At 41.7% G+C, this 23,981-nt stretch overlaps 2 protein-coding genes across 11 annotated transcripts in view; both read left to right on the forward strand.

Moving 5' to 3' along the window:
• LOC106586301 (tyrosine-protein phosphatase non-receptor type 4) overlaps positions 1-11,703 on the forward strand; it is a 95,695-nt gene extending 83,992 nt beyond the window's left edge. For all 3 annotated transcript variants that reach the window (XM_014173445.3, XM_045707341.2, XM_014173447.3), the window contains one exon: positions 9,212-11,703. In XM_014173445.3, coding sequence (XP_014028920.3) covers positions 9,212-9,412 — 201 coding nt within the window. In that variant the 3' untranslated portion in view covers positions 9,413-11,703. The remainder of the gene's footprint in view (positions 1-9,211) is intronic.
• Positions 11,704-12,466: 763 nt separating this feature from the next.
• e41l5 (Band 4.1-like protein 5) overlaps positions 12,467-23,981 on the forward strand; it is a 48,630-nt gene continuing 37,115 nt past the window's right edge. For 2 of the 8 annotated variants that reach the window (XM_014173417.3, XM_014173422.3), the window contains exons 1-2: positions 12,467-12,773; positions 13,575-13,777. In XM_014173417.3, the coding sequence (XP_014028892.1) occupies positions 13,598-13,777 (180 nt within the window). In that variant the 5' untranslated portion in view covers positions 12,467-12,773; positions 13,575-13,597. 8 annotated transcript variants of the gene reach the window in all.

The following is a 23,981-nucleotide window of genomic DNA, read 5'->3' on the forward strand; positions in this document are numbered from 1 at the left end:
TAGGGTCCAGTAAATAGCTGGAAGGTTTAGAGGCCATGACTATTTTAGGTTATCTGTCGAGAGATGCAGGATAAAAAAAACTAGTGTCTCGGTTTGGAACTGAAATTATTTTCCAATCGTTTCATTCGGGACATATTTTTTTATTTTGAGTGGGGTTCCGTTCCACTGTTACGACCAGCAAAATAAAGTTCTGAACCGGTTCGAACCCCAAATGAGTACCATTACATCGCTCCTTTTTTATTTATTTTTTGTTTAGCTCAACATTGATGTAGTAATTTAATCATGCAATGTGGATAGAGCAGCTTGCCATAGAGCGGGCAAGCTATAACTCAGTGATTTGTTTACATGCGTGATGAAAGACAAGTGTAGGGCACGAGATGTACCTGAAATGTTGCTGGAGGAGAGAGGGTGGGTGGATGAGGTTTGGCTTGGAGCGCTAGGCATCTTGTGATGACATGCATTATCTGAATTAGGACCACAGAATTATACCTACAAAGGAGTGGCTTTTATGGAGGAACTTGAAAGTTGGCTTAACTTTGGACTAGAGAAGCTAGATAGCTAACAAGCTTGTGTGTGCAGCGCAGAATGCTGTATAGGTCCAGGAAGCCAGTAAACAGTAGCTGTAAAAAGTGATTGAGCAGGCTGCATAGATTTAATGACTAGAACCTCAAAATACCAAAATGCAGTCTTTTCGTAAATGTACCTTTTCCTTTGTGAGATGCGCGGGGAATATGGTCACTAGTGTAACCAGGAGAGGCCTCCTTTAGCGCAGTAAATTCATCAGGCTTAAGCCATGTTTCAGTCAGGCCAATCACATCAAGTTTATGATCAGGGATTAGTTCATTGACTGACTGCCTTGGAAGTGAGGGATCTAACATTAAGTAGTCCCATTTTGAGATGTGAGGCGTTATCACTATCTTTTTTTTATTCCAGTGAGATTGCTAAAGCGAACACCGCCATGTTAAGTTTTGCGTGACCTAGATCAAGGCACAGACACATTCTCAATGGGGAAAACTGAGCTGACTGTGCTAGGGGCAGACTCCACTAAGCTTACAGGCGGGCTAACAGCATGCTGCCGGGCCTGCATCCTAGCTCATTGTGGCGCTAGAAAAGTTTGAGCTTGTCTATGTTGATAGATAAAATGAGAGCACCCCTCCGACTAGAATGGAGTCCATTCTTCTTCAGCAGGCCAGGCTTGGACCCATTTGTAGGTGAGTCCAGGCACGACCAATTATCAACAAATTATATATTTTAGGAGGGGCAGGAAACCGTTTTCAAATTGCGATTGAGTTGTATGAGTCTGCTGTAGATCTCATCATCCCGCTAACTGGGAGGGGGCCAGAGACGATTACTTGATGCCAACGTCTTTCTAGCTAAGTTACACGCTGAAACTGTGTTGCGCTTGGTGACCTTTGACTGTTTCATCCTAACATCGTTGGTTCATGCATGGATAACAATATCCCTGTACTCTACACTTGCCAGTTCTGGCAATATTCATATTAGCCTCTACATCGGCAGCCCTGCCCCCTGGTAAACAATTTATGATCGCTGGAAGATTATTTTTAAGTCTAATATTGCGGGTAATGAAGTCACCAATTAATAGGGTTTTAAATTTGTCTGCGCTAATGGTGGGAGGATTCGGCGGCTCAGACCCCGTAACGGGTGGAGGAGAGACCTGAGAAGACTCGGACTCTGACTGGTTGCTTGTGGGGAAAACCGGTTGAAAGTTTCTATCGGCTGAATGAGTAACGCCGGTTGAGCATGCCGACAGCATTTCTTTCCAGAAGCCATGAGAAAATTGTCAGGTTGTGGGGACTGTGCGGGGGGATTAACACTACTAACTGAACTCACTGGTGGCACAGACGCGGTTTCATCCTTTCCTTAAATTGCCCTTGCGTAAGGATTTTGTCTGAAGCCAAGCTTGCTACACTGCTATTCTCACCATAAGGGAATAATTGTCCTGTATATTATGAGAGCAGCAACTGCAATGAGAAGGTACAATGTTACTTAGTTTCAGCTGGTGGAGGTCCTCCAGATCCATGTCCAGATAAAGCGTCCATGGGCGAATATTTGATTGAAAAAAATGAAGACAAAACAAAGATGTTAGTAAACGTATTAAATACAGAGTTTGATTAAACTGTTATTAAAAGTAGAAGGCAGGTAGCCAAGTAGCAACAAAAAGGCACAGCAGCACAGAGACTAGAGGCTATACTCATATATATATATATATATATATATATATATATATATATATATATATATATATATATATATATATATATATATATATATATATATATCTATATATATATATATATATATATATCTATATATATCTCCTGCTCCATCCTAACCAGCTATAATACAGTGCATTCAGAAAGTATTCAGACCCCTTTACTTTTTCCACATTTTGTTACATTCTCATGGCCTTATAAAATGTATTTGTTTTTTTCCTCCTCAACCTGCACACAATACCCCATAATGACAAAGCAAAAAGTTTTTTCTCCAAATTTTTGCAAAACATAAAAAATAAAAAAAACACACATTTACATAAGTATTTTGACCCTTTACTCAGTATGTTGTTGAAGCACCTTTGGCAGCAATTACAGCCTCGAGTCTTCTTGGGTATGACGCTATAAGCTTGACACACCTGTATTTGGAGAGTTTCTCCAATTCTTCTCTGCAGATCCTCTCAAGCTCTGTCAGGTTGGATGTGGAATGTCAATGCACAGCTCTTCTCAGGTCTCTCCAGAGATGTTTGATCGGGTTCATGTCTGGGCTCTGGCTTGGCCACTCAAGGATATTTGGAGACTTGTCTCGAAGCCACTCCTGCGTTGTCTTGGCTGTGTGCTTAGGGTCGTTGTCCTGATGACAGGTGAACCGTCACCCCAGTCTGAGGTCCTGAGTATTTTCATCAAGGATCTCTGTACTTTGCACCATTCATCTTTCCCTCAATCCTGACTAGTCTCCCTGTCGCTGAAAAATATCCCCACAGCATGATGCTGCCACCCCCATGCTTCACATTAGGGATGGTGCCAGGTTCAATCTTGGTGTCATCAGATCAGAGAATCTTGTTTCTCATGGTCTGAGTCTTTAGTTGCCTTTTGGCAAACTCCAAGTGGGCTGTCATGTGCCTATTACTGCGGAGTGGCATCCATGTGGCCTCTCTCCCATAAAGGCCTGATTTGGTGGAGTGCTGCAGAGATGGTTGTCCTTCTGGAAAGTTCTCCCATCACCAGAGAGAAACTCTGGAGTACTGTCAGGGTGACCATCGGGTTCCAGGTCACCTCCCTGACCAAGGCCCTTCTCCTTCGATTGCTCAGTTTGGCCAGGCGGCCAACTCTAGGAAGAGTCTTGGTGTTTCCAAACTTTTTCCATTTAAGAATGATGGGGGCCACTGTGTTCTTGGGGACCTTCATTGCTGCAGACATTTTTTGGAAACCTTCCCCAGATATGCGTCTCGACACAATCCTGTCTTGTAGCTCTACGGACAATTCCTTCGACCTCAAGGCTTGGTTTTTGCTCTGATATGCACTGTCAACTGTGGGATCTTATATAGACAGGTGTGCCTTTCCAAATCATGTCCAATCAATTAATTTACAACAGGTGGACTCCAGTCCAGTTGTACAAACATCTCAAGGATGATCAATGCAAACAGGATGCACCTGAGTTCAATTTAGCGTATCATAGCAAAGGGTCTGAATACGCATGTAAATGCTTTTTTTTTTATACTTTTTTTACAAATTAGCAAAAGAATTGGAAAACCTGTGTTTGCTTTGTCATTGTGGGGTATTGTGTGTAGATTGAGGATTTGTTTTATTTTAATACATTTTAGATTAAGGCTGTAACGTAACAATGTGGAATGTCAAGGGGTCTGAATACTTTCCGAATGCACTGTATATCCAGATACAGGGCTGTATCTGGAACTGCATGTTGAAAATGGAAATAAAATGAATAGCAAACACAATGTCCTAAACTATTCCAATCTATCTGACAGTCATATTTTATCTACACAATATATTTCTGTATGAACATTCTGTAAATATCCATTATCCTGATTGTCCATTGCCCCAGGTGTACATAATCAAGACAAACAAATTAATAAATCATATTGTGTCAAGATAAATAAGGTGACGCTCAACTACTGTATGACTCTTTCAACATGCCACTGAAAAGGTCAAGAGCTGCAATTAATTTAATGATATCTGAAAATACTGCAGAGAAATTCAAATCCATTTGCAAGCATTGCGAACAGCAAGTTGGATGCTTAGCAATAACTACTTTGAGCCTCTGTCCATCTGAGGGCAGGTGTTTTTTGTTTCAAACGCACACAATCTTTTAAAGGGATAGTTTAGTCAGAATACAAACATTATTTTCCAACTCCCTTGGCTGTAGTTGATTCAAGAAGGCGGTTTTGGGATATTTATTTTCCATTCGACACTTAATATCCATATTTTATTACTGTTAGCATTCTCAGTAACACTTAACATGAAACTGTTCTTGTGCCTATGTAATAAAACTTGAATTATTTTGGAGAAACATTTTATTAGTTACATAATACTTTGGTAGGTGCATTCGAATTGCATAATGAGCCGAGTTTTGTTGTTGTATGTACTGTACACAAGGAATAGTGACTTCCTTACTCCATTTACGTGAACTTCATTATTATGTAAATCAATTTCCAAAGTCCTATATAACAACGTTGCTATTGTAATAATCAGTTACTACACAAGAACTTGATGTCAAGTTTATGCCTCACTCCGGAAAATATATTTGTTAGTCATTTTCAAGCTGCAAAAGTGGTCCACTCTAGTTTTGAAGTGATTCCATGTCCCTCATGTATTTAATTCTAGGCTATAGGCTATATTAAGATTCAAATCTGAGAGCCCTCCAAACCATGTGCTAATCGTATATTTATACTAATTCAACTGTTTTTTGTTCTTCATCAACTATTTGGCAGCCATCAAAGAAATGTTTGTTTTTGTTTTCAAATAATGTGTGTGAGTGTGTATAGTTGAAGTAGGAAATATACATACACTTAGGTTGGAGTCATTAAAACTTGTTTTTCAACCCCTCACAAATTTCTTGTTAACAAACTATAGTTTTGCAAGTCGGTTAGGACATCTACTTTGAGCATGACACAAGTAATTTTTCCAACAATTGTTTACAGACAGATTATTTCACGTTTAACTCACTATCACAATTCCAGTAGGTCAGAAGTTTACATACACTAAGTTGACTGTGCCTTTAAACAGCTTGGAAAATTCCAGAAAATGGCTTTAGAAGCTTCTGATAGGCTAAATGACATCCATTTGAGTAATTGGAGGTGTACCTGTGGATGTATTTCAAGGCCTACCTTCAAACGCAGTGCCTCTTTGCTTGACATCATGGGAAAATCAAAAGAAATCAGCCAAGACCTCAGGAAAAAAATTGTAGACCAAATCTGGTTCATCCTTGGGAGAAATTTCCAAACGCCTGACAGTACCACGTTCATCTGTACAAACAATAGTACGCAAGTATAAACACCATACCGCTCAGGAAGGAGATGCGTTCTGTCTCCTAGAGATGATTGTGCTTTGGTGCAAAAAGTGCAAATCAATCCCAGAACAACTGCAAAGGACCTTGTGAAGATGCTGGAGGAAACGGGAACAAAAGTATCTATATCCACAGTAAAATGAGTCCTATATTGACATAACCTGAAAGGCTGCTCAGCAAGGAAGAAGCCACTGCTCCAAAACCGCCATAAAAAAGCAAGACTACGGTTTGCAACTGCACATGGGGACGAAGATCGTACTTTTTGGAGAAATGTCCTCTGGTCTGATGAAACAAAAATAGAACTGTTTGGCCATAATGACCATGGTTATGTTTAGAGGAAAAAGGGGGAGGCTTGCAAGCTGAAGAACACCATCCCAACCGTGAAGCACGGGGGTGGCAGTATCATGTTGTGGGGGTGCTTTGCTGCAGGAGGGACTGGTGCACTTCACAAAATAGATGGCATCATGAGGGAGGAAAATTATGTGGCTATATTGAAGCAACATGTCAAGACATCAGTCAGGAAGTTCAAGCTTGGTCGCAAATGGGTCTTCCAAATGGACAATGACCCCAAGCATACTTCCACAGTTGGGGCAAAATGGCTTAAGGACAACAAAGTCAAGGTATTGGAGTGGCCATCACAAAGCCCTGACCTCAACCCTATAGAAAATGTGTGGGCAGAACTGAAAAAGTGTGTGCGAGCAAAGCGGCCTACAAACCTGACTCAATTACACCAGCTCTGTCAGGAGGAATGGGCCAAAAGTCACCCAACTTATTGTGAGAAGCTTGTGGAAGGCTACCTGAAATGTTTGACCCAAGTTAAACAATTTAAAGGCAATACTACCAAATACTAATTGAGTGTATCTAACTTCTGACCCACTGGGAATGTGATGAAATAAATGCTGAAATAAGTAATTCTCTCTACTATTATTCTGACATTTCACATTCTTAAAATAAAGTGGTGATCCTAACTGACCTAAGATGGAATTTTAACTGGGATTAAATGTCAGGAATTGTGAAAAACTGAGTTTAAATGTATTTGGCTTCCGACTTTAACTGTGTGTATATTGTGTGTGTATATCTATCTATCCTATATTTGAAGGTATTTGCTCCTGTATGGCTCAATTGGTACAGCATGGCGCTTGTACTGCCAGGGTTGTGGGTTTGATTCCCGGGGCCACCCACATGTAAAATGTATGATTGATGACAAAGTTGCTTTGGATAAAAGCATCTGCTTGCATGCAAGCAGATGCTTTTATGCATGCATGCAAGCAGATGCTTTTATCCAAAGCAACTTTGTCATCAATCATACATTTTACATGTGGGTGGCCCCGGGAATCAAACCCACAACCCTGGCGGTGCAAGCGCCATGCTGTACTAATTGAGCCATACAGGAGCAAATACCTTCAAATATTATTTGGTTTTCTGAGAACTGTATTTGAATATCAAAGAAAAGTTGCCTTTTAGCTAAACTCAATAGGAAATATATTTGACTACCTCGGGTATTAACTACAAAATACAACTATTTTCTGCCCAGGTCTGGCTATTTCTCATCTAGACCCCGAGCCCAATTGTCCCTGTTCAAGAGTAGTGCACTATATAGGGAATAGAGTGCCATTTGGGAAGCACACTATATTCTCTCTCTAGAGAACACTGCATGAGTGCCATTTGGCCCCGTGCTCAGCCCAGAGACCCAGGCTAAAGGAGGTAGAGATGATGATGCAGCTGTAATTTCATTAGGATGTGCTGAGCTCTAATGAGGCTAGCACACCCTCAGGGTCTGGGGGGGATAGGGGAAGGATGAGGGGGTAGTAAGAGACCATGCTAATGAGACTAGGGTAAAATCAAATCAAAATGGGGCTTTCATGCGTTTCCTTCCTCCAGTCATACACGCTGAACTAAGTGTGCGCGTACACAATAATCTAAGTACACATGTTCTCACACACTCACCCTCTTTCCCTTGTACAATTACACACGCACATACTGACAAACATGGGTATACACATACAGTGCATTCAGGAAGTATTCAGACCCCTTGAAATTTTCCACATTTTTTTATGTTACAGCCATTATTCCAAAATGGATACCATTATTTTTTTTTTTACATACAATACCCCATAATGACAAAGCAAAAACTAAAAAATAAGTATTCAGACCCTTTACTCAGTACTTTTTGTTGAAGCACCTATGGCAGTGGTTACAGCCTCGAGTCTTCTTGGGGTATGACGGTACAATCTTGGCGCATCTGTACTTTGGGGAGTTTCACCCATTCTTCTCTGCAGATCCTCTCAAGCTCTGTCAGTTTGGATGGGGAGCATCGCTGCACAGCTATTTTCACGTCTCTCCAGAGATGTTTGATCGGGTTCAAGTCCGGGCTCTGGCTTGGCCACTCAAGGACATTCAGAGACTTTTCTCGAAGCCACTCCTGCGTTGTCTTGGCTGTGTGCTTATAGTCGTTGTCCTGTTGGAAGGTGAACCTTAGCCCCAGTCTGAGGTCCTGAGTGCTCTGGAGCAGGTTTTCATCAAGGATCTCTGTACTTTGCTAAGTTCTTCTTTCCCTTGATCCTGATTAGTCTCCCAGTCCCTGCCACTGAAAAACACCCCCACAGCATGATGCTGCCACCACCATGCTTCACCATAGGGATGGTGCCAGGTTTCCTCCAGACGTGACACTTGGCATTCAGGCCAGAGTCCAATCTTGGTTTCATCAGACCAGAGAATCTTGTTTCTCATTGTCGAAGAGTCCTTTGGGTTGTCATGTGCCTTTTTAACTGAGGAGTTGCTTCCATCCTGCCACTCTAGCATGAAGGCCTGATTGGTGGAATGCTGCAGAGATGGTTGTCCTTCTGGAACGTTCTGCCATCTCCACAGAGGAACTCTAGAGCTCTCAGTGACCATCGGTTTCTTGGTTACCTCCCTGACCAAGGCCCTTCTCCCCAATTGCTCAGTTTGGCCTGGTAGACAGCTCTAGGAAGAGTCTAGGTGGTTCCAAACTTTTTCCATTTAAGAACGATGGGGGCCACTGTGTTCTTGGGGACCTTCAATGTTGCAGAAATGTTTTGGTACCCTTACCCAGATCTGTGCCTCGACACAATCCTGTCTCTGAGCTCTACGGACAATTCCTTCGACCTCATGGCTTGGTTTTTGCTCTGACATGCACTGTCAAATGTGGGACCTTTTATAGACAGTTGTGTAAATTTCAAAATCATGTCCAATTAATTTACAACAGGTGGACTCCAGTCCAGTTGTACAAACATCTCAAGGATGATCAATGCAAACAGGATGCACCGGAGTTCAATTTAGCGTATCATAGCAAAGGGTCTGAATACGCATGTAAAAAAGAAAAGGTATTTCTGTTTTTATTAATACATTTGCTAAGAATTCTTAACCTGTTTTTGCCTTGTCATTATGGGATATGTGGAGAGTCATTTTAAAATAAAGCTGTAACGTAACAAAGTGGAAAAAGTCAAGGGGTCTGAATACTTTCCGAATGCACTGCATGTACGCACACACCACTGCTTCCCACCTCAAGGAAGTTGGCTTTTCAGGTTGTTTATTCACCCCTGGCTGCCTCTATCCCAATCACTGGCTGCTCTGGCTTGTTTACTCATGCCTTGCCATTAGCTCCTACTGTTACTGATGTTCTCTTCCTTCCCCTCTTGCTCTTCTGTGTCCTCAGAGCCAGTACAAGTTTGTGTGTGAAGCCATCTTGAGGGTCTATGAGGAAGGCATGGTCAAACCCCTGAAGTCCAACCTATACCAGAGAGAAGTAGAAGAAAATGGAGAAGAGGAAGAGGAAGATGTTAGCATTAGCATTAGTGCTAGTGTGACCAGTGTGACAAGTGAGACCAGCGTGACCAGCGAATGCCCTGAACCCTGACCTCTAATCCCTTGGACCTGACCTGGGTTTGTAGTGAGACGCCCAGCACCATGGAGGAAGAGCCCTGGCTACCATGGGTACTGCCATGGGCCAAGGAGAGAACAAAGCACTGTTGCACTTTATGCCGACAAAAAACTGAAAATCATTGACAAATGAATCCATTTATGTTATGTAGACGGACATGCCTTTTCTTCTGTCCCTCCGGCCGATCGAGAGAGACCGTATCTTTTTCAAATAGTATTTATTGTGTTTTAGTCTGTGTCAAACCCTGTCCACTGAACAAATGTTAGTGCGAGTCCTAGCTTCATGCTTCCCAAATGAAATCATAGTTAGTAAAAAGTAGTGAGAATTTTACTTTATGGTGAGTGGTTTTAATTTATTATATTTTTTGCTTTTCTTGTCAAATTATGACAATAGACACACATCAGAGCACTTTGTCTAACCCTAGCTAACCGTGTGGCTGTTGTCACTATGCCTTGGTTTTTGCATAGAACAAACGAGCCATTGACTGACGTTGATTGGCATGTTAAACTGTCCAGTTTGGCAGGGGGTGGATCTACTATAAGCTACAGTATTTCATAAAGTCCCCAGTCACCATGGCAAATAAAGCTATCAAATGGGGAAACTTGACTTTAAAACAACCTTTTTAAGTTACATTTCTCGCTGTCTTTGTGTGTCTGTCGAGAATTCAATCCAACAACACTAGGATCATTCAACAAATAGTAATTATAAACCCCCACATTTTTTAAAATATATTTAAATGGTACTTAGAGGCTTTAAGGCACAACATTTTTATTGGAAATGATAATCACTTAAGGGTGTTTTAGGTACACATTGCTGGGCATTTGTTGTAGCCAACACAGTTATAACATGTTTTGTAAAAAAAAATCAGGCTGCACGAGGTGTCCTTTTCAAACTGGTTCAACTGTATTGTCATTTTCAGCAGTTCTTGTATTGGAGTTATCAGCTTCTTTATAGTTTTAGCTACTCTTCTCATGAGAGGCTGTTTCTTGCTTTGTTTCATTGGTTGCTGCCATCTTGGCACTGCAGGTAGTGGCACCTTCTCCGATGCACTGTTCTGCACAACCATGTGTATGTTTAGACTGGATGTGTGTGGGACCGTCAGTGTAGTTATGTGGTGTGTCTCTGTGACTCAGCAATTTTTCGTGTGTGTGTATATTATGTCCTGTCTCTGGTGCTGCTGTGGCTCTGTCTCATGGTGTCATGCCGTGTAACCATTCGCTAACCCCTTGCCATTTCACCATAACCTGGCTGACACTCATTACTAACTCAATGTTAGATGTCTGGGGTGAAGCCTGCTTGTAAACTTATTTGCCATAGTTTGTTCCATCTTCTTGACCTGGGGTGACTGTGTGATGCATCTATAGCACGTACATTGGAAATAAATACATTATGACCACGCTGTGAGAAGCCCATGAAGTAAATTGCTCCCTTTCACCTGGCTTACACACAGTCCCCTATGGTCGATCATCAACCCACTGTGTGGAATCCACAAAACTGTCATTTTGATTATTTTTATTTTATGAAATAATGCATGGATTCCGCTCACTTTGTTATGCCTGAGAGGATTATGACGCATCATAGGAGCAAGACTACAGAATGCCACATACAAGACTTGGGTTTCCAGAACCATCAAATGTTTATTTTCACAAATGTCCAGAATTGAGCATTGTTCAAAATGTTATGATAGTGTATCAGGGTGCTGTTTGGAGGCAGGAGGGGAGGGAAGCAGGGTGGGATAGTTATGGGAGGGTGGCTGTGTTATATTTTTGTGAAAGAAACGGTTCTTGCTTCTTGAGAATAGACAGCACTTTGCAGATGACTGGGTAGCCAGGCCTGCTACTGAATCTGTCAGAAACATAAAATGGTGTTTACTTTTTATTTATCATTTTATTTGTTTTTAGACACCTGTAGGGAACAAAAACTCAAACCTACACAGTGATGCTTATTTTTTTTTGTAAATATACTCGACCATGTAAATACAATGTTGTATATTTAAAAAAAATCTTTAAAATAAAAGGGAAAATCATTTGTGAGTTAAAATGTTTTTATATAGAGAATGACACGTGACAACTTGTGTTTAAAAATAGAAGAAAAATTGCAAGCTTACATTTCTTCCAACTCACTCAATTAAGTTGATTTTACTTCTGTTTCAAACACTTGTTTTCAGTTGCTCTGTTCGTTGTGCTTTGTTTTTTTTCTTTCTGATATTGTCATTTGACAGTGCTTTGAATATGTTTATAAGATTTATTAAAAACTATTAAAACTTGTCTGAAAGCATGAAATAAATTGCTTCATCTGACGTTGCTTTTCCACACTGCAAAAGTGAGGTCAATGCAATGTTTTGATAATAGATTCATGGTCCATATGGATTTTCTCAACCACTCCTGTCTTAATTCACACACATACCTGTATTCCAAGTTCTACATTCCAGAAATTTCTGCTCGTATGTAATCAACCTTGCAGTTCTAACAGCCTGCGTTAGACAGATGTCATTGTTTGCATGGCGTCTAAGAGGCTCTCTGTAAGTATCAAGTATGTTTGAAAGAAGTGCACAGGTACAGTCTGGTCTCATCCCTGTCAATCAATGGATATCCATGGCAGGAAATACCAAAATGACATCATCATGAAGACCAGACTGAAGCCATCAACATGACCAGTGAGTGGCGCTGCTGCTAAATGGAGAGGATACAGTAGATATTTGATCTGATTGAAAAACTTTTTACACTGATGCTGTTTGAAAATGTACCATAATCTATTACTGAATGTACCGACTGTCTAGAAAGTATCGACTGGTTTGTCCAGTCCTTATAATAATATCGGCATATGATAATACATACTTGGGTATATTTATTTGTTATATTTCAAGTAATGCTTTTCATAATTGGCTACATTGTAATCGCATGATTACTACTACAGAAACACCAAACAATATAAATATAAAACAATCTCTATGCACCCAACCAATGACCGCACTCAACACCCTAATGTCTCTTTAAAAACAAATAGCAGTGTGTTTGGGATTTATTTTGACGTCATTTCCTGCGGGAAATCTTGCCTCCCTCTTTTCTTGGGACTTGTGGAAATTATCTCGTTAGGGTATCGATCGAATAGGAAATACAGTAGAATACTTATCAACCATGGAAACATATTAGTTTTCATTTTTTTTGTCAAGTGAACCATGCACGTGGATTGGTTGTTATTTTAGGCAAGTCTTTCGTGAGTTGCTATTCCTTTCGGACTTTCGGATCTACAAGTGGCCATCGGCGACAGCAGCAGCAAGTGTATGTCGCCTGATTTCTTTCATCTGTTGCTTCAATAACGCGTCGTTATCACAAAGGTAGCTTGCTTGCTAAACCTGTTGCTCTCGCTCATGATGGGACTAGTCAAAGCCAATTTTGTCGACTTATTCTTCAATAGTTAATGCTTGAATGAAATGTAACTAAGATCGAAACTAATACAATATTTATTTGGGCAAATCTTGTAACTAACTATCTAGCTGCTTAGTTAGTTAACGTTACCAGTTAGTTAGCTAGCCAGCAAATTAACTAGCATAACCAACCATCTGGTACCGCAGAGCTAGCTAGTAGCATAGTCTGCTAACTAGTTGATAGTTAGCGGTCCAAATGTTCAGTCTAAATTTCTGTGTAAAATTGTTAATATTAACTACAGCCCTAATGGATGTAACAAATAGCTAATAAAACACTACCCAATTTAGCTAACTACAGTGTAACGTTATGGTTAATACAGCAAGTGTTTCTTCACAACTTCATTGCTAGCCGTTTGGAACAACCATTGGATTATTGTGGGGAGTCTACAAACATTAGCGGACTAAAACTCCACTCCATAGTGAAGGAAGTTAATGAACTTCTTTCACCAACAGGTGAAGTTCATCATAACCTTCCTTCAGCACGGATTGGAGTTTCGTCCACTACAAACATTGTACACACAGAAAAGCACAAAAGTAATACCTAAGCAGCTAAAAGCACTTAGGTTAGTTGCAGTGATAAGTCACACCATTTTGATTTGCATACTAATATGGCTTCTGTCCTAACACATTATTTAATAGATTGTTTTAACATCACAGCCCTCTGAGGAAAACAACAGATTGTGTCAGTAATCCTTCCTCTCACATGTGCAGGTAGTGTTCACTAGGCCCCCACCATGCTGAGTTTCCTCCGCCGGACGCTGGGCCGGCGGTCCATCCGTAAGCATGCTGAGAAGGCCCGGCTGAGAGAGGCCCAGCGGGCCACCACACACATCCCTGCTGCCGGGGAGGCCAAGTCTATCATCACCTGCCGTGTGTCACTGCTGGACGGCACTGATGTCAGTGTGGACCTACCGGTGAGACTTTACACAAACGTTTTTTCTTTCAACTAATGTCAAGGCATGCCTCATGAGAAAGTAACAGGTCGCTATTTTGTATAGGGTCATCAAAATATATTTCAAAAGGAAGGAAGACAGAGTACGAGCATTTTTGGCATGGCAGGTGCCCTGATGCTGAATATCTCTCTCTGTGTTGGTTGATTTCCGCATATAAGGTTCTGCTGTATAGTACTTGCTGACTTGCTCCCTCAATTTTTAATTAAATTTTTTTATTTCACCCTTATTTAACCAGGTAAGCTAGTTGAGAACAAGTTCTCATTAACAACTGCGACCTGGCCAAGATAAAGCAAGGCAGTGCGACACAAACAACAACACAGAGTCACACATGGACTTAACAAGCGTACAGTCAATAACACAATAGAATTTAAAAAAAAGTCTATATACAGTGTGTGCAAGGAGGTAAGGCAATAAATAGGCCATAGTAGGGAAGTAATTACACTTTAGCAAATTAACACTGGAGTGATAGATGAGCAAATGATGATGTGCAAGTAGAAATACTGGTGTGAAAAAGAGCTGAAAAGTAAATAAAAACCATATGGGGATGAGGTAGGTATATTGGGTGGGCTATTTACAGATGGGCTATGTACAGCTGCAGCGATCGGTTAGCAGATAGCTGATGTAGATAGCTGATGTTTAAAGTTAGTGAGCGAAATTTAAGTCTCCAGCTTCAGCGAGTTTTGCAATTCGTTCGTCATTGGCAGCAGAGAACTGGAAGGAAAGGCGGCCAAAGCAGGTGTTGGCTTTGGGGATGACCAGTGAGCTATACCTGCTGGAGCGCGTGCTACGGGTGGGTGTTGTTATCGTGACCAGTGAACTGAGATAAGGCGGAGCTTTACCTAGCATAGACTTATAGATGACCTGGAGCCAGTGGGTCTGGCGACGAATATGTAGCGAGAGCCAGCCGACGAGAGCATACAGGTCGCAGTGGTGGGTAATATATGGGGCTTTGGTGACAAAATGGATGGCACTGTGATAGACTGCATCCAGTTTGCTGAGTATAGAGTATTGGAAGCTATTTTGTAAATGACAACGCCGAAGTCAAGGATCGGTAGGATAGTCAGTTTTACGAGGGTATGTTTGGCGGCGTGAGTGAAGTAGGCTTTGTTGTGAAATAGGAAGTCGATTCTAATTTAATTTTGGATTGGAGATGCTTAATGTGAGTCTGGAAGGAGAGTTTTCAGTCTAGCCAAACACCTAGAATTTGTGGACAACTACAAATACCTAAGTCAGAACCGTCCTGAGTAGTGATGCTAGTCGGGTGCGCGGGTGCAGGCAGCGAATGGTTGCAAAGCATGCATTTGGTTTTTACTAGCGTTTAAGAGCAGTTGGAGGCCACAGAAGGAGAGATGTATGGCATTGAAGCTCGTTTGGAGGGTAGTTAACCTGTTAGGGCTAGAGGGCAGTATTGACACGGCCGGATAAAAAACGTACCCGATTTAATCTGGTTAATACTCCTGCCCAGTAACTAGAATATGCATATAATTATTGGCTTTGGATAGAAAACACTCCAAAGTTTCTAAAACTGTTTGAATGGTGTCTGTGAGTATAACAGAACTCATATGGCAGGCAAAAACCTGAGAAGATTCCTTACAGGAAGTGCCCTCTCTGACAAGATCTTGTTCTTCTTGTCTCTGTTTATTGAAGACTGAGGATCTTTGCTGTAACGTGACACTTCGTACGGCTCCCATAGGCTCTCAGAGCCCGGGAAAAAGCTGAATGATATCGAGGCAGCCCCAGACTGAAACACATTATCGCGTTTGGATAGTGGCCGGTCAGAGTACTCTGAGACTCAGGCTCGTGCACGAGGGCACGAGATGTTTTTATTTTCTCTCTCTTTGTACGTATACACGCTTTCCCGGTCGGAATATTATCACTTTTTTAGGAGAAAAATTGCATAAAAATTGATTTTAAACAGCGGTTGACATGCTTCGAAGTACGGTAATGGAATATTTAGAATTTTTTTGTCACGAAATGCGCCATGCTCGTCACCCTTATTTACCCTTTCGGATAGTGTCTTGAACGCACGAACAAAACGCCGCTATTTGGCTCATCTACTGAGAATAGCCGGGCTATCTACTGAGAATATTGCAAAATGTGCTTTCACCGAAAAGCTATTTTAAAATCGGACATATCGAGTGCATAGAGGAGTTCTGTATCTATAATTCTTAAAATAATTGTTATGTTTTTTGTGAACGTTTATCGTGAGTAATTTAGTAAATTCACCGGCAGTGTTCGGTGGGAATGCTAGTCACATGCTAATGTAAAAAGCTGGTTTTTGATATAAATATGAACTTGATTGAACAAAACATGCATGTATTGTATAACATAATGTCCTAGGGTTGTTATCTGATGAAGAGCATCAAAGGTTAGTGCTGCATTTAGCTGTGGTTTGGGTTTATGTGACATTATATGCTAGCTTGAAAAATGGGTGTCTGATTATTTCTGGCTGGGTACTCTGCTGACATAATCTAATGTTTTGCTTTCGTTGTAAAGCCTTTTTGAAATCGGACAGTGTGGTTAGATTAACGAGAGTCTTGTCTTTAAAATGGTGTAAAATAGTCATATGTTGGAAAATTGAAGTTTTTGCATTTCTGAGGTATTTGAATATCGCGCCACGGGATTACACTGGCTGTTGAGTAGGTTAGCAGTGTCCAAAGATGGGCTAGATGTATACAGAATGGTGTCGTCTGCGTAAAGATGGATCAGGGAATCACCCGCAGCAAGAGCGACATCGTTGATATATACAGAGAAGAGAGTCGGCCCGAGAATTGAACCCTGTGGCACCCCCATAGACTGCCAGAGGTCCGGACAACAGGGCCTCCGATTTGACACACTGAACTCTGTCTGAGAAGTAGTTTGTGAACCAGCCGAGGCAGTCATTTGAGAAACCAAGACTGTTGAGTCTGCCAATAAGAATACGGTGATTGACAGACTCGAAAGCCTTGCCCAGGTCGATGAAGACGGCTGCACAGTACTGTCTTTTATCTATGGCGGTTATGATATTGTTTAGTGAGCGTGGCTGGGTTGCGCCCATGACCAGCTCGGAAACCGGAATTGCACAGCGGCGACGTTACAGTGGGATTCAAAATGGTCAGTGATCTGTTTATTAACTTGGCTTTCGAAGACTTTAGAAATGCAGGGCAGGATTGATATAGGTCTATAACAGTTTGGGTCTAGAGTGTCATCCCCTTTGAAGAGGGGGATGACCGCGGCAGCTTTCCAAACTTTAAGGATCTCGGACGATACGAAAGAGAGGTTGAACAGACTGGTAATATGGGTTGCAACAATGGCGGCTGATAATTTTAGAAAGAGGGGGTCCAGATTGTCTAGCCCAGCTGATTTGTACGGGTCCAGGTTTTGCCGCTCTTTCAGAACTTTGGGTGAAAGAGAAGCTGGGGAGGCATGAGCAAGTAGCTGCGGGGGGTGCGGAGTAGAGGCCGAACAATTAATCGGAATGGCCGATTTAATTTGGGCCGATTTCAAGTTTTCATAATAATCGGTAATCGGTATTTTTGGCCACCGGTTTGCTGAATTTTTTTTATTATATATATTTTTTTTACACCTTTATTTAACTAGGCAAGTCAGATTTAAGAACACATTCTTATTTTCAATGACGGCCTAGGAACGGGGGTTAACTGCCTTGTTCAGGGGGGATTCGTTTTTGCAACCTTCCGGTTACTAGTCCAACGCTCTAACCACCTGCCTTACATTGCACTCCATGAGGAGCCTGCATGGCAGGCTGACTACCTGTTACGCAAGGGCAGCAAGAAGCCAAGGTAAGTTGCTAGCTAGCATTAAACTTATTTTATGAAAAACTATCAATCTTAACATAATCACTAGTTAACTACACATGGTTGATGATATTACTAGTTTATCTAACGTGTCCTGCGTTGCATATAATCGATGCGGTGCCTGTTAATTTCTCATCGAATCACAGCCTACTTCGACAAACGGGTGATGATTTAACAAGCGCATTTGCGAAAAAAGCACTGTCGTTGCACCAATGTACCTAACCATAAACATCAATGCCTTTCTTTAAAATCAATACACAACTATATATTTTTAAACCTGCATATTTAGTTAATATTGCCTGCTAACATGAAATTGTGTCACTGCCCGTGCGTTCATTACCTGGTTCGTTGCGAACTAATTTGCCAGAACTTTACGTAATTATGACATACCATTGAAGGTTGTGCAATGTAACAGGAATATTTAGACTTAGGGATGCCACCCGTTAGATAAAATACGGACCAGTTCCGTATTTCACTGAAAAAAAAAAAAAAAATGTTTTCGAGATGATAGTTTCCAGATTCGACCATATTAATGACCTAAGGCTCGTATTTCTGTGTGTTATTATGTTATAATTAAGTCTATGATTTGATAGAGCAGTCTGACTGAGCGGTGGTAGGCACCAGCATGCTCGTAAGCATTCATTCAAACAGCACTTTCGTGCGTTTTGCCAGCAGCTCTTCGCAATGCATTGCGCTGTTTATGACTTCAAGCCTGTCAACTCCCAAGATTAGGCTGGTGTAACCGATGTGAAATGGCTAGCTAGTTAGCGGGTGCGCGCTAATAGCGTTTCAAACGTCACTCGCTCTGAGACTTGGAGTAGTTGTTCCCCTTGCTCTACATGGGTAACGCTGCTTCGAGGGTGGCTGTTGTCGATGTGTTCCTGGTTCGAGCCCAGGTAGGAGCGAGGAGAGGGACGGAAGCTATACTGTTACACTGGCAATACTAAAGTGCCTATAAGAACATCCAATAGTCAAAGGTATATGAAATACAAATCGTATAAGGAGAAATAGTCCTATAATTCCTATAATAACTACAACCTAAAACTTCTTACCTGGGAATATTGAAGACTCATGTTAAAAGGAACCACCAGCTTTCAAATGTTCCCATGTTCTGAGCAAGGCACTTAAACGTTAGCTTTCTTAAATGGCACGTATTGCACTTTTACTTTCTTCTCCAACACTTTGTTTTTGCATTATTTAAACCAAATTGAACATGTTTCATTATTTATTTGAGGCTAAATTGATTTTATTGATGTATTAAGTTAAAATAAGTGTTGTTGTAATTGTCCTTATTATAAATAAATAAATAAAAAGTGGCCGATTAATCGGTATTGGCTTTTTTTGGGTCCTCCAATCGGTATCGGCGTTGAAAAATCATAATCGGTTGACCTCTAGCGCGGAGCTGTTGGCCGGGGTTGGGTTAACCAGGAGGAAATCATGGCCAGTCGTAGAGATGCTTATTGAAATTCTCGATTATCGTAGATTTATCGGTGGTGACAGTGTTTCCTAGCCTCACTGCAGTGGGCAGCTGGGAGGAAGTGCTCTTATTCTCCATGGACTTTACAATGTCCCAAAACTTTTTGGAGTTGGTGCTACAGGATGCAAATTTCTGTTTGAAAAAGCTAGCCTTAGCTTTCCTGACTGACTGCGTGTATTGCTCTGAGACCCTAATCATGTTGTGGGCCTGTTCTTCGGTGAGGGTGGTAGCTAGTTGCCTTCCTCTTGCTGTGCTGTTAATGAGTTACTGAGAGTGTCACAGTCAGGTCTTCACTCACTGAGGTGTGACTTGGCCACATGAGAGGTGCGTGCCAGTGTGTTGGTGTAGTTCACTGTTGTATTGATGCTGATCACCTGTAATTCCATGATCCCTCTACAGCACACCTGGTCACATGACCCACCCACAGCCAGGAGCCAAGTGAGTGGAGATGGTCTTCTCGAATGGGAAGACTTGCTCTTGGCCCACAATGTCCTCTGATTTCTCAGGGTTGGAATTTCTAAGGCATTCCAGCTGTCAAACCAGTTGATCCCACTCTGGTATTAAAATAAAATAAAAATGTTCACATGCACCGAATACAGAGTGAAATGCTTACTTACAAGCCCTTAACCAACAATGCTTTAAGAAGTTAAGAAAAAATAAGTGTTAAGTAGAAAATTAAAGTAACAAATAATTAAACAGCAGCAGTAAAATAACAAAAGTGAGGCAATATACAGGGGGTCCCAGTTAGTCGAGGTACTTGAGGTGTATTCCACTGTAAATGCTATAGGTCTATTGTCACAGAGCTTGTCCAATTGTTTTATTTTTCTTCTTTTTTTTGGCAATGCCTCTGAATGCAATGCTAGTGGGGAGTTATTTCAACATGGGATAGGCCATCCATGTTTTTCTGACGAGTTTGGAGTTCAGGACATGAGCCTGAGTGCAGTTTTCTAATAGCTTTGTCATAGTCATGTGATAATCCATTTGGAAGGAACATTGTGAAGTGTTAGGCTAGCTGTAGCTCTGGATCTATAGCTCTGCTATGTAAGAGTTCTAGGCTAGTTGATATAGTCTGATTGACCTTTTATTCATTTGGTGTCATTGATTAAGTGTTAGGAAGCAGAACTGCTGGTTTGCGTAATAACGTCGCTGTTTAGGCTGCCAATGGGCTTCCCAGGCAATAACTCATTTTGATCATCAAGGCCTTATGTATTCTTGGTGTTCTTCTGAGACCGCTTTGGCCCTTATGGTCTGTCCCTTTGTTTAGATATTTTGTGTGTTATCTGACGTGCATGTTGCTACTGTACAGCAGCCATACTCGGGACTAACTATAATAGTGTGATAAAACCGAGTGAATAAACATGTTGACATAGGGCTAGTACAAGATGCTGGGTTTGTATTGGTGAAACATAACACCTTGGACTTATTTCAGTAAAACATTTAGTAGTACAGTAGTGTCCTTTTACTGTAAAGATTACCGTGTGGGCCTTTGCTGACTTGGGCTGTGGAAAGTCATTACCTAACCAGCCTAGGCCTTTGGTGAGGCCTGTGTGTTTTGATTAATGATGAGTCAGGTTTAGTGCTAGTCGGGTTGCAAAGGGTCAGAAACTTTCCGGGAGATTTCTGTAAATTTTCCATGGGAAGTTTAAGCCTGGCAATTTGGGGTATTTTGCTTAAATTCATCAAAAAAGTTAGCTTGTAACAGTGAACCTTTTTTGTGGGATACACATAAGGCAATTCTAGGTCTTGTGGCATATTTTGGTTAAACTATCCCCAATTCAATGGAATTGCAACCCTCTACATGCACAGTGCATTCTTTCATCACATGTTCAGCTGATTCTCAAGGTCTTGCACGCTAATGAGATGCTATTGAGCCCACACTACTACACTGTCTGGGCCAAGGACTACATGCTTTCTGGTAAGTTTTGATTACAATACTGGGTGAATATATTTTGACATGCATGCTTTTTTGTTAACTAGTAAATACATAAGTGTGTTTAAATCTTAACTTGTTAACAATTTCTGCTAGTTCATTTTTGCCATCATGTGGGTTTTGGCTTGCTTGAGCCTGCTAATTAAGGAGTGTTAATTCACTTGTTTCCATACATGTTTTATTTTAAAACATTTATCTTACAAATTAGTTTAATCTAACTGCTTAACTATTTATCTGTACATGGAATTGAATAGTTTTTTTTCCCCTTTTTTTTACAGGAAAATGCCACAGACACTATCTGATGTGTGGAGACTTTTCACTGCAGCTAATGTAGAAGGAAAAGCTGTGTACATTTGCAAATTCTGTGCCAAATCATATGTGAAGAATGAAACAAAGATGCAGAATCATCTGGCCAAGTGCATAAAGTTCCCTCAGCGCTCACAACAAGCAACCTCTGACAAAAGTCCCTCTACTTCTATTCGAGGTGAAAATGATGAATCAGACACCTTATCGATAGTAACGGCAAATGGTCCTCCTGGAATCCGTTTTTTTGACTCAATGGAGGAACTTAGTCAGAAATGCTGATGAATGTCTTGCTCGAGCTGTGTATGAAACTGGTTCACCTCTGATGCGCACAGGCAATGTGTATTGGAAGATATTTACGAATGTTCTTCGCCCAGCATACACCCCTCCAACCAGACATGCTTTAACTACTCATTTGCTGGATGCAGAGTTCAACAGAGGGTCAAGCAAATCATAGAGAAAGCAGACTGTATTGCAATCATCTCTGATGGGTGGTCGAATGTTCGTGGGCAAGGAATGATTAACTACATCTCCACCCCTCAACCAGTAATCTACAAGAGCACAGACACAACGGACAACAGACACCGGTCTCTACATTGCAGATGAGCTGAAGGCAGTCATCAGTGACCTTGGACCACAGAACGTATTTGCGCTGGTGACAGACAATGCTGTGAACATGAAGGCTGCTTGGTCTGAAGTGGAGGTGTCCTACCCTCACATCATACCCATTGGCTGTGCTGCTTATGCATTGAATCTGCTCCTCAAGGACATCATGGCACTGAAAACAATGGATACACTCTACAAGAGAGCAAATGAAATGGTTAGGTATGTGAAGGGTCATCAAGTTATAGCCGCAGTCTACCTCACCAAGCAAAGTGAGAAGAATAAGAGCACCACATTGAAGCTGCCGAGCAACACCCAATGGGGTGGTGTTGTCATCATGTTTGACAGTCTCCTGGAGGGGAAGGAGTCTCTCCAAGAAATGGCCATATCACAGTCTGCCGCTATGGACAGCCCCATCAAGAAGATCCTCCTGGATGATGTATTTGGGGAGAGAGTGGTAAGCAGCCTGAAACCTATAGCAGTAGCCATTGCACGGATTGAGGGAGACAATGCCATCCTGTCTGATGTTCAGACTCTACTTGCAGATGTAGGAGAATAAATACATACTGCCCTGCCCACTTCACTGTTGCTCCAAACAGAGGAAACTGCAGTTCTGAAATACATCAAAAAGTGTGAAGACTTCTGCCTGAAGCCCATACACTCCGCAGCGTACATGTTGGACCCCAAGTATGCCGGCAAGAGCATCCTGTCTGGTGCAGAGATCAACAAGGCCTATGGTGTCATCACTACAGTGTCTCGCCACCTTGGCCTGGATGAGGGCAAGGTTCTTGGCAGTCTGGCGAAGTACACTTCCAAGCAAGGGCTTTGGGATGGAGATGCAATATGGCAGTCCTGCCAACATATCTCATCAGCCACCTGCTGGGAGGGACTTGATGGATCTGAGGCGCTTTCCCCTGTTGCCTCCATCATCCTCCAAATCCCACCAACATCAGCCGCCTCAGAGCACAACTGGTCCTTGTTTGGGAACACACACACCAAAGCACGCAACAGGCTGACCAATACAAGGATTGAAAAATTGGTGGCCATCCGGTCAAATTTGAGGCTTTTTGAGCCTGACAACGAGCCATCCTCAACAAGGTTGGAAAGTGACAGTGAAGATGAGGCCTCAGAGTCTGATGTTCAAGAGATGGACATTGAGGAGGTCCAGGGAGAAGACATGGAAGCCTGAGAGGAAGACAGTCTAGAAACTAAAGCTTTGGTTATCATTTTACAGGTGTATGTTTTGGAAGATGCGATGGATCGTTGGGGACTATTATATATTTCCTTTTGTTGTTCAGTGAAATCATCCCATGTCAAGAGTCAACTCATTTAAATTAAAGTTACATTTGTAACTAGATTTTTTTTTCTGTTAAACATTTGCAATTATGTCTACTTATGCAAAGGTTTCTGTCTCTGTATGATATGGTAAATATATCCAATGCAAAAAAAAATCTACATTTAAATTGTATTATATTAATTCACATGTATTCCTGTTAATTCCCACGGAAAGTTTCCACCTCTGAATATTCCCCGAAATGTGCAACCCTAGGAGCTGGTCAGTAAACTGTCCAGAATGACTCTTGAAGAAAGACTGTGGCGTAGCTTGTTTATTGCTCTTACCAACATGGCTAAATGCTTATGTCAACCCAAAGGGTTTCCTGGGGTTACACCTCTGAAGCAGCAGCTATCCCTTTTGATGCAAACAGCACAGTAAATAATCTAATGATTCATCTCTCCTCTGACACCTCTAGCTCCAGAACTCAGCTTAGTCTGTATAAGGGAGCCTCAAGCTTTTAAGACAATTGGTGGGAAGAAGGAGGGGGGGCTGCCATATTTCTTCCGCAGTCCTCCCTCAGTGGCTTTAACTTGCGTAGGGTGGGGAGGCCGATTTTTATTTTATTTTGTGCCCCTCCCTCAGTGGCACTCCTCTGACTTGCATGCAGGGAGCAGCCTTAGGAATGTAACTGTGCCTCCAAAGGCAGATGGTTGGTCGGGCAGACTGGAAACCTCTGGTGAACAATGCGACAGCGAGGCCCGGGGTTCACTGGAGCGCACAAT

Source organism: Salmo salar, chromosome 25 (genome assembly GCF_965601325.2).
Source record: "Salmo salar chromosome 25, fSalSal1, whole genome shotgun sequence".
In the NCBI taxonomy this organism is placed as follows: Eukaryota; Metazoa; Chordata; class Actinopteri; order Salmoniformes; family Salmonidae; genus Salmo; species Salmo salar.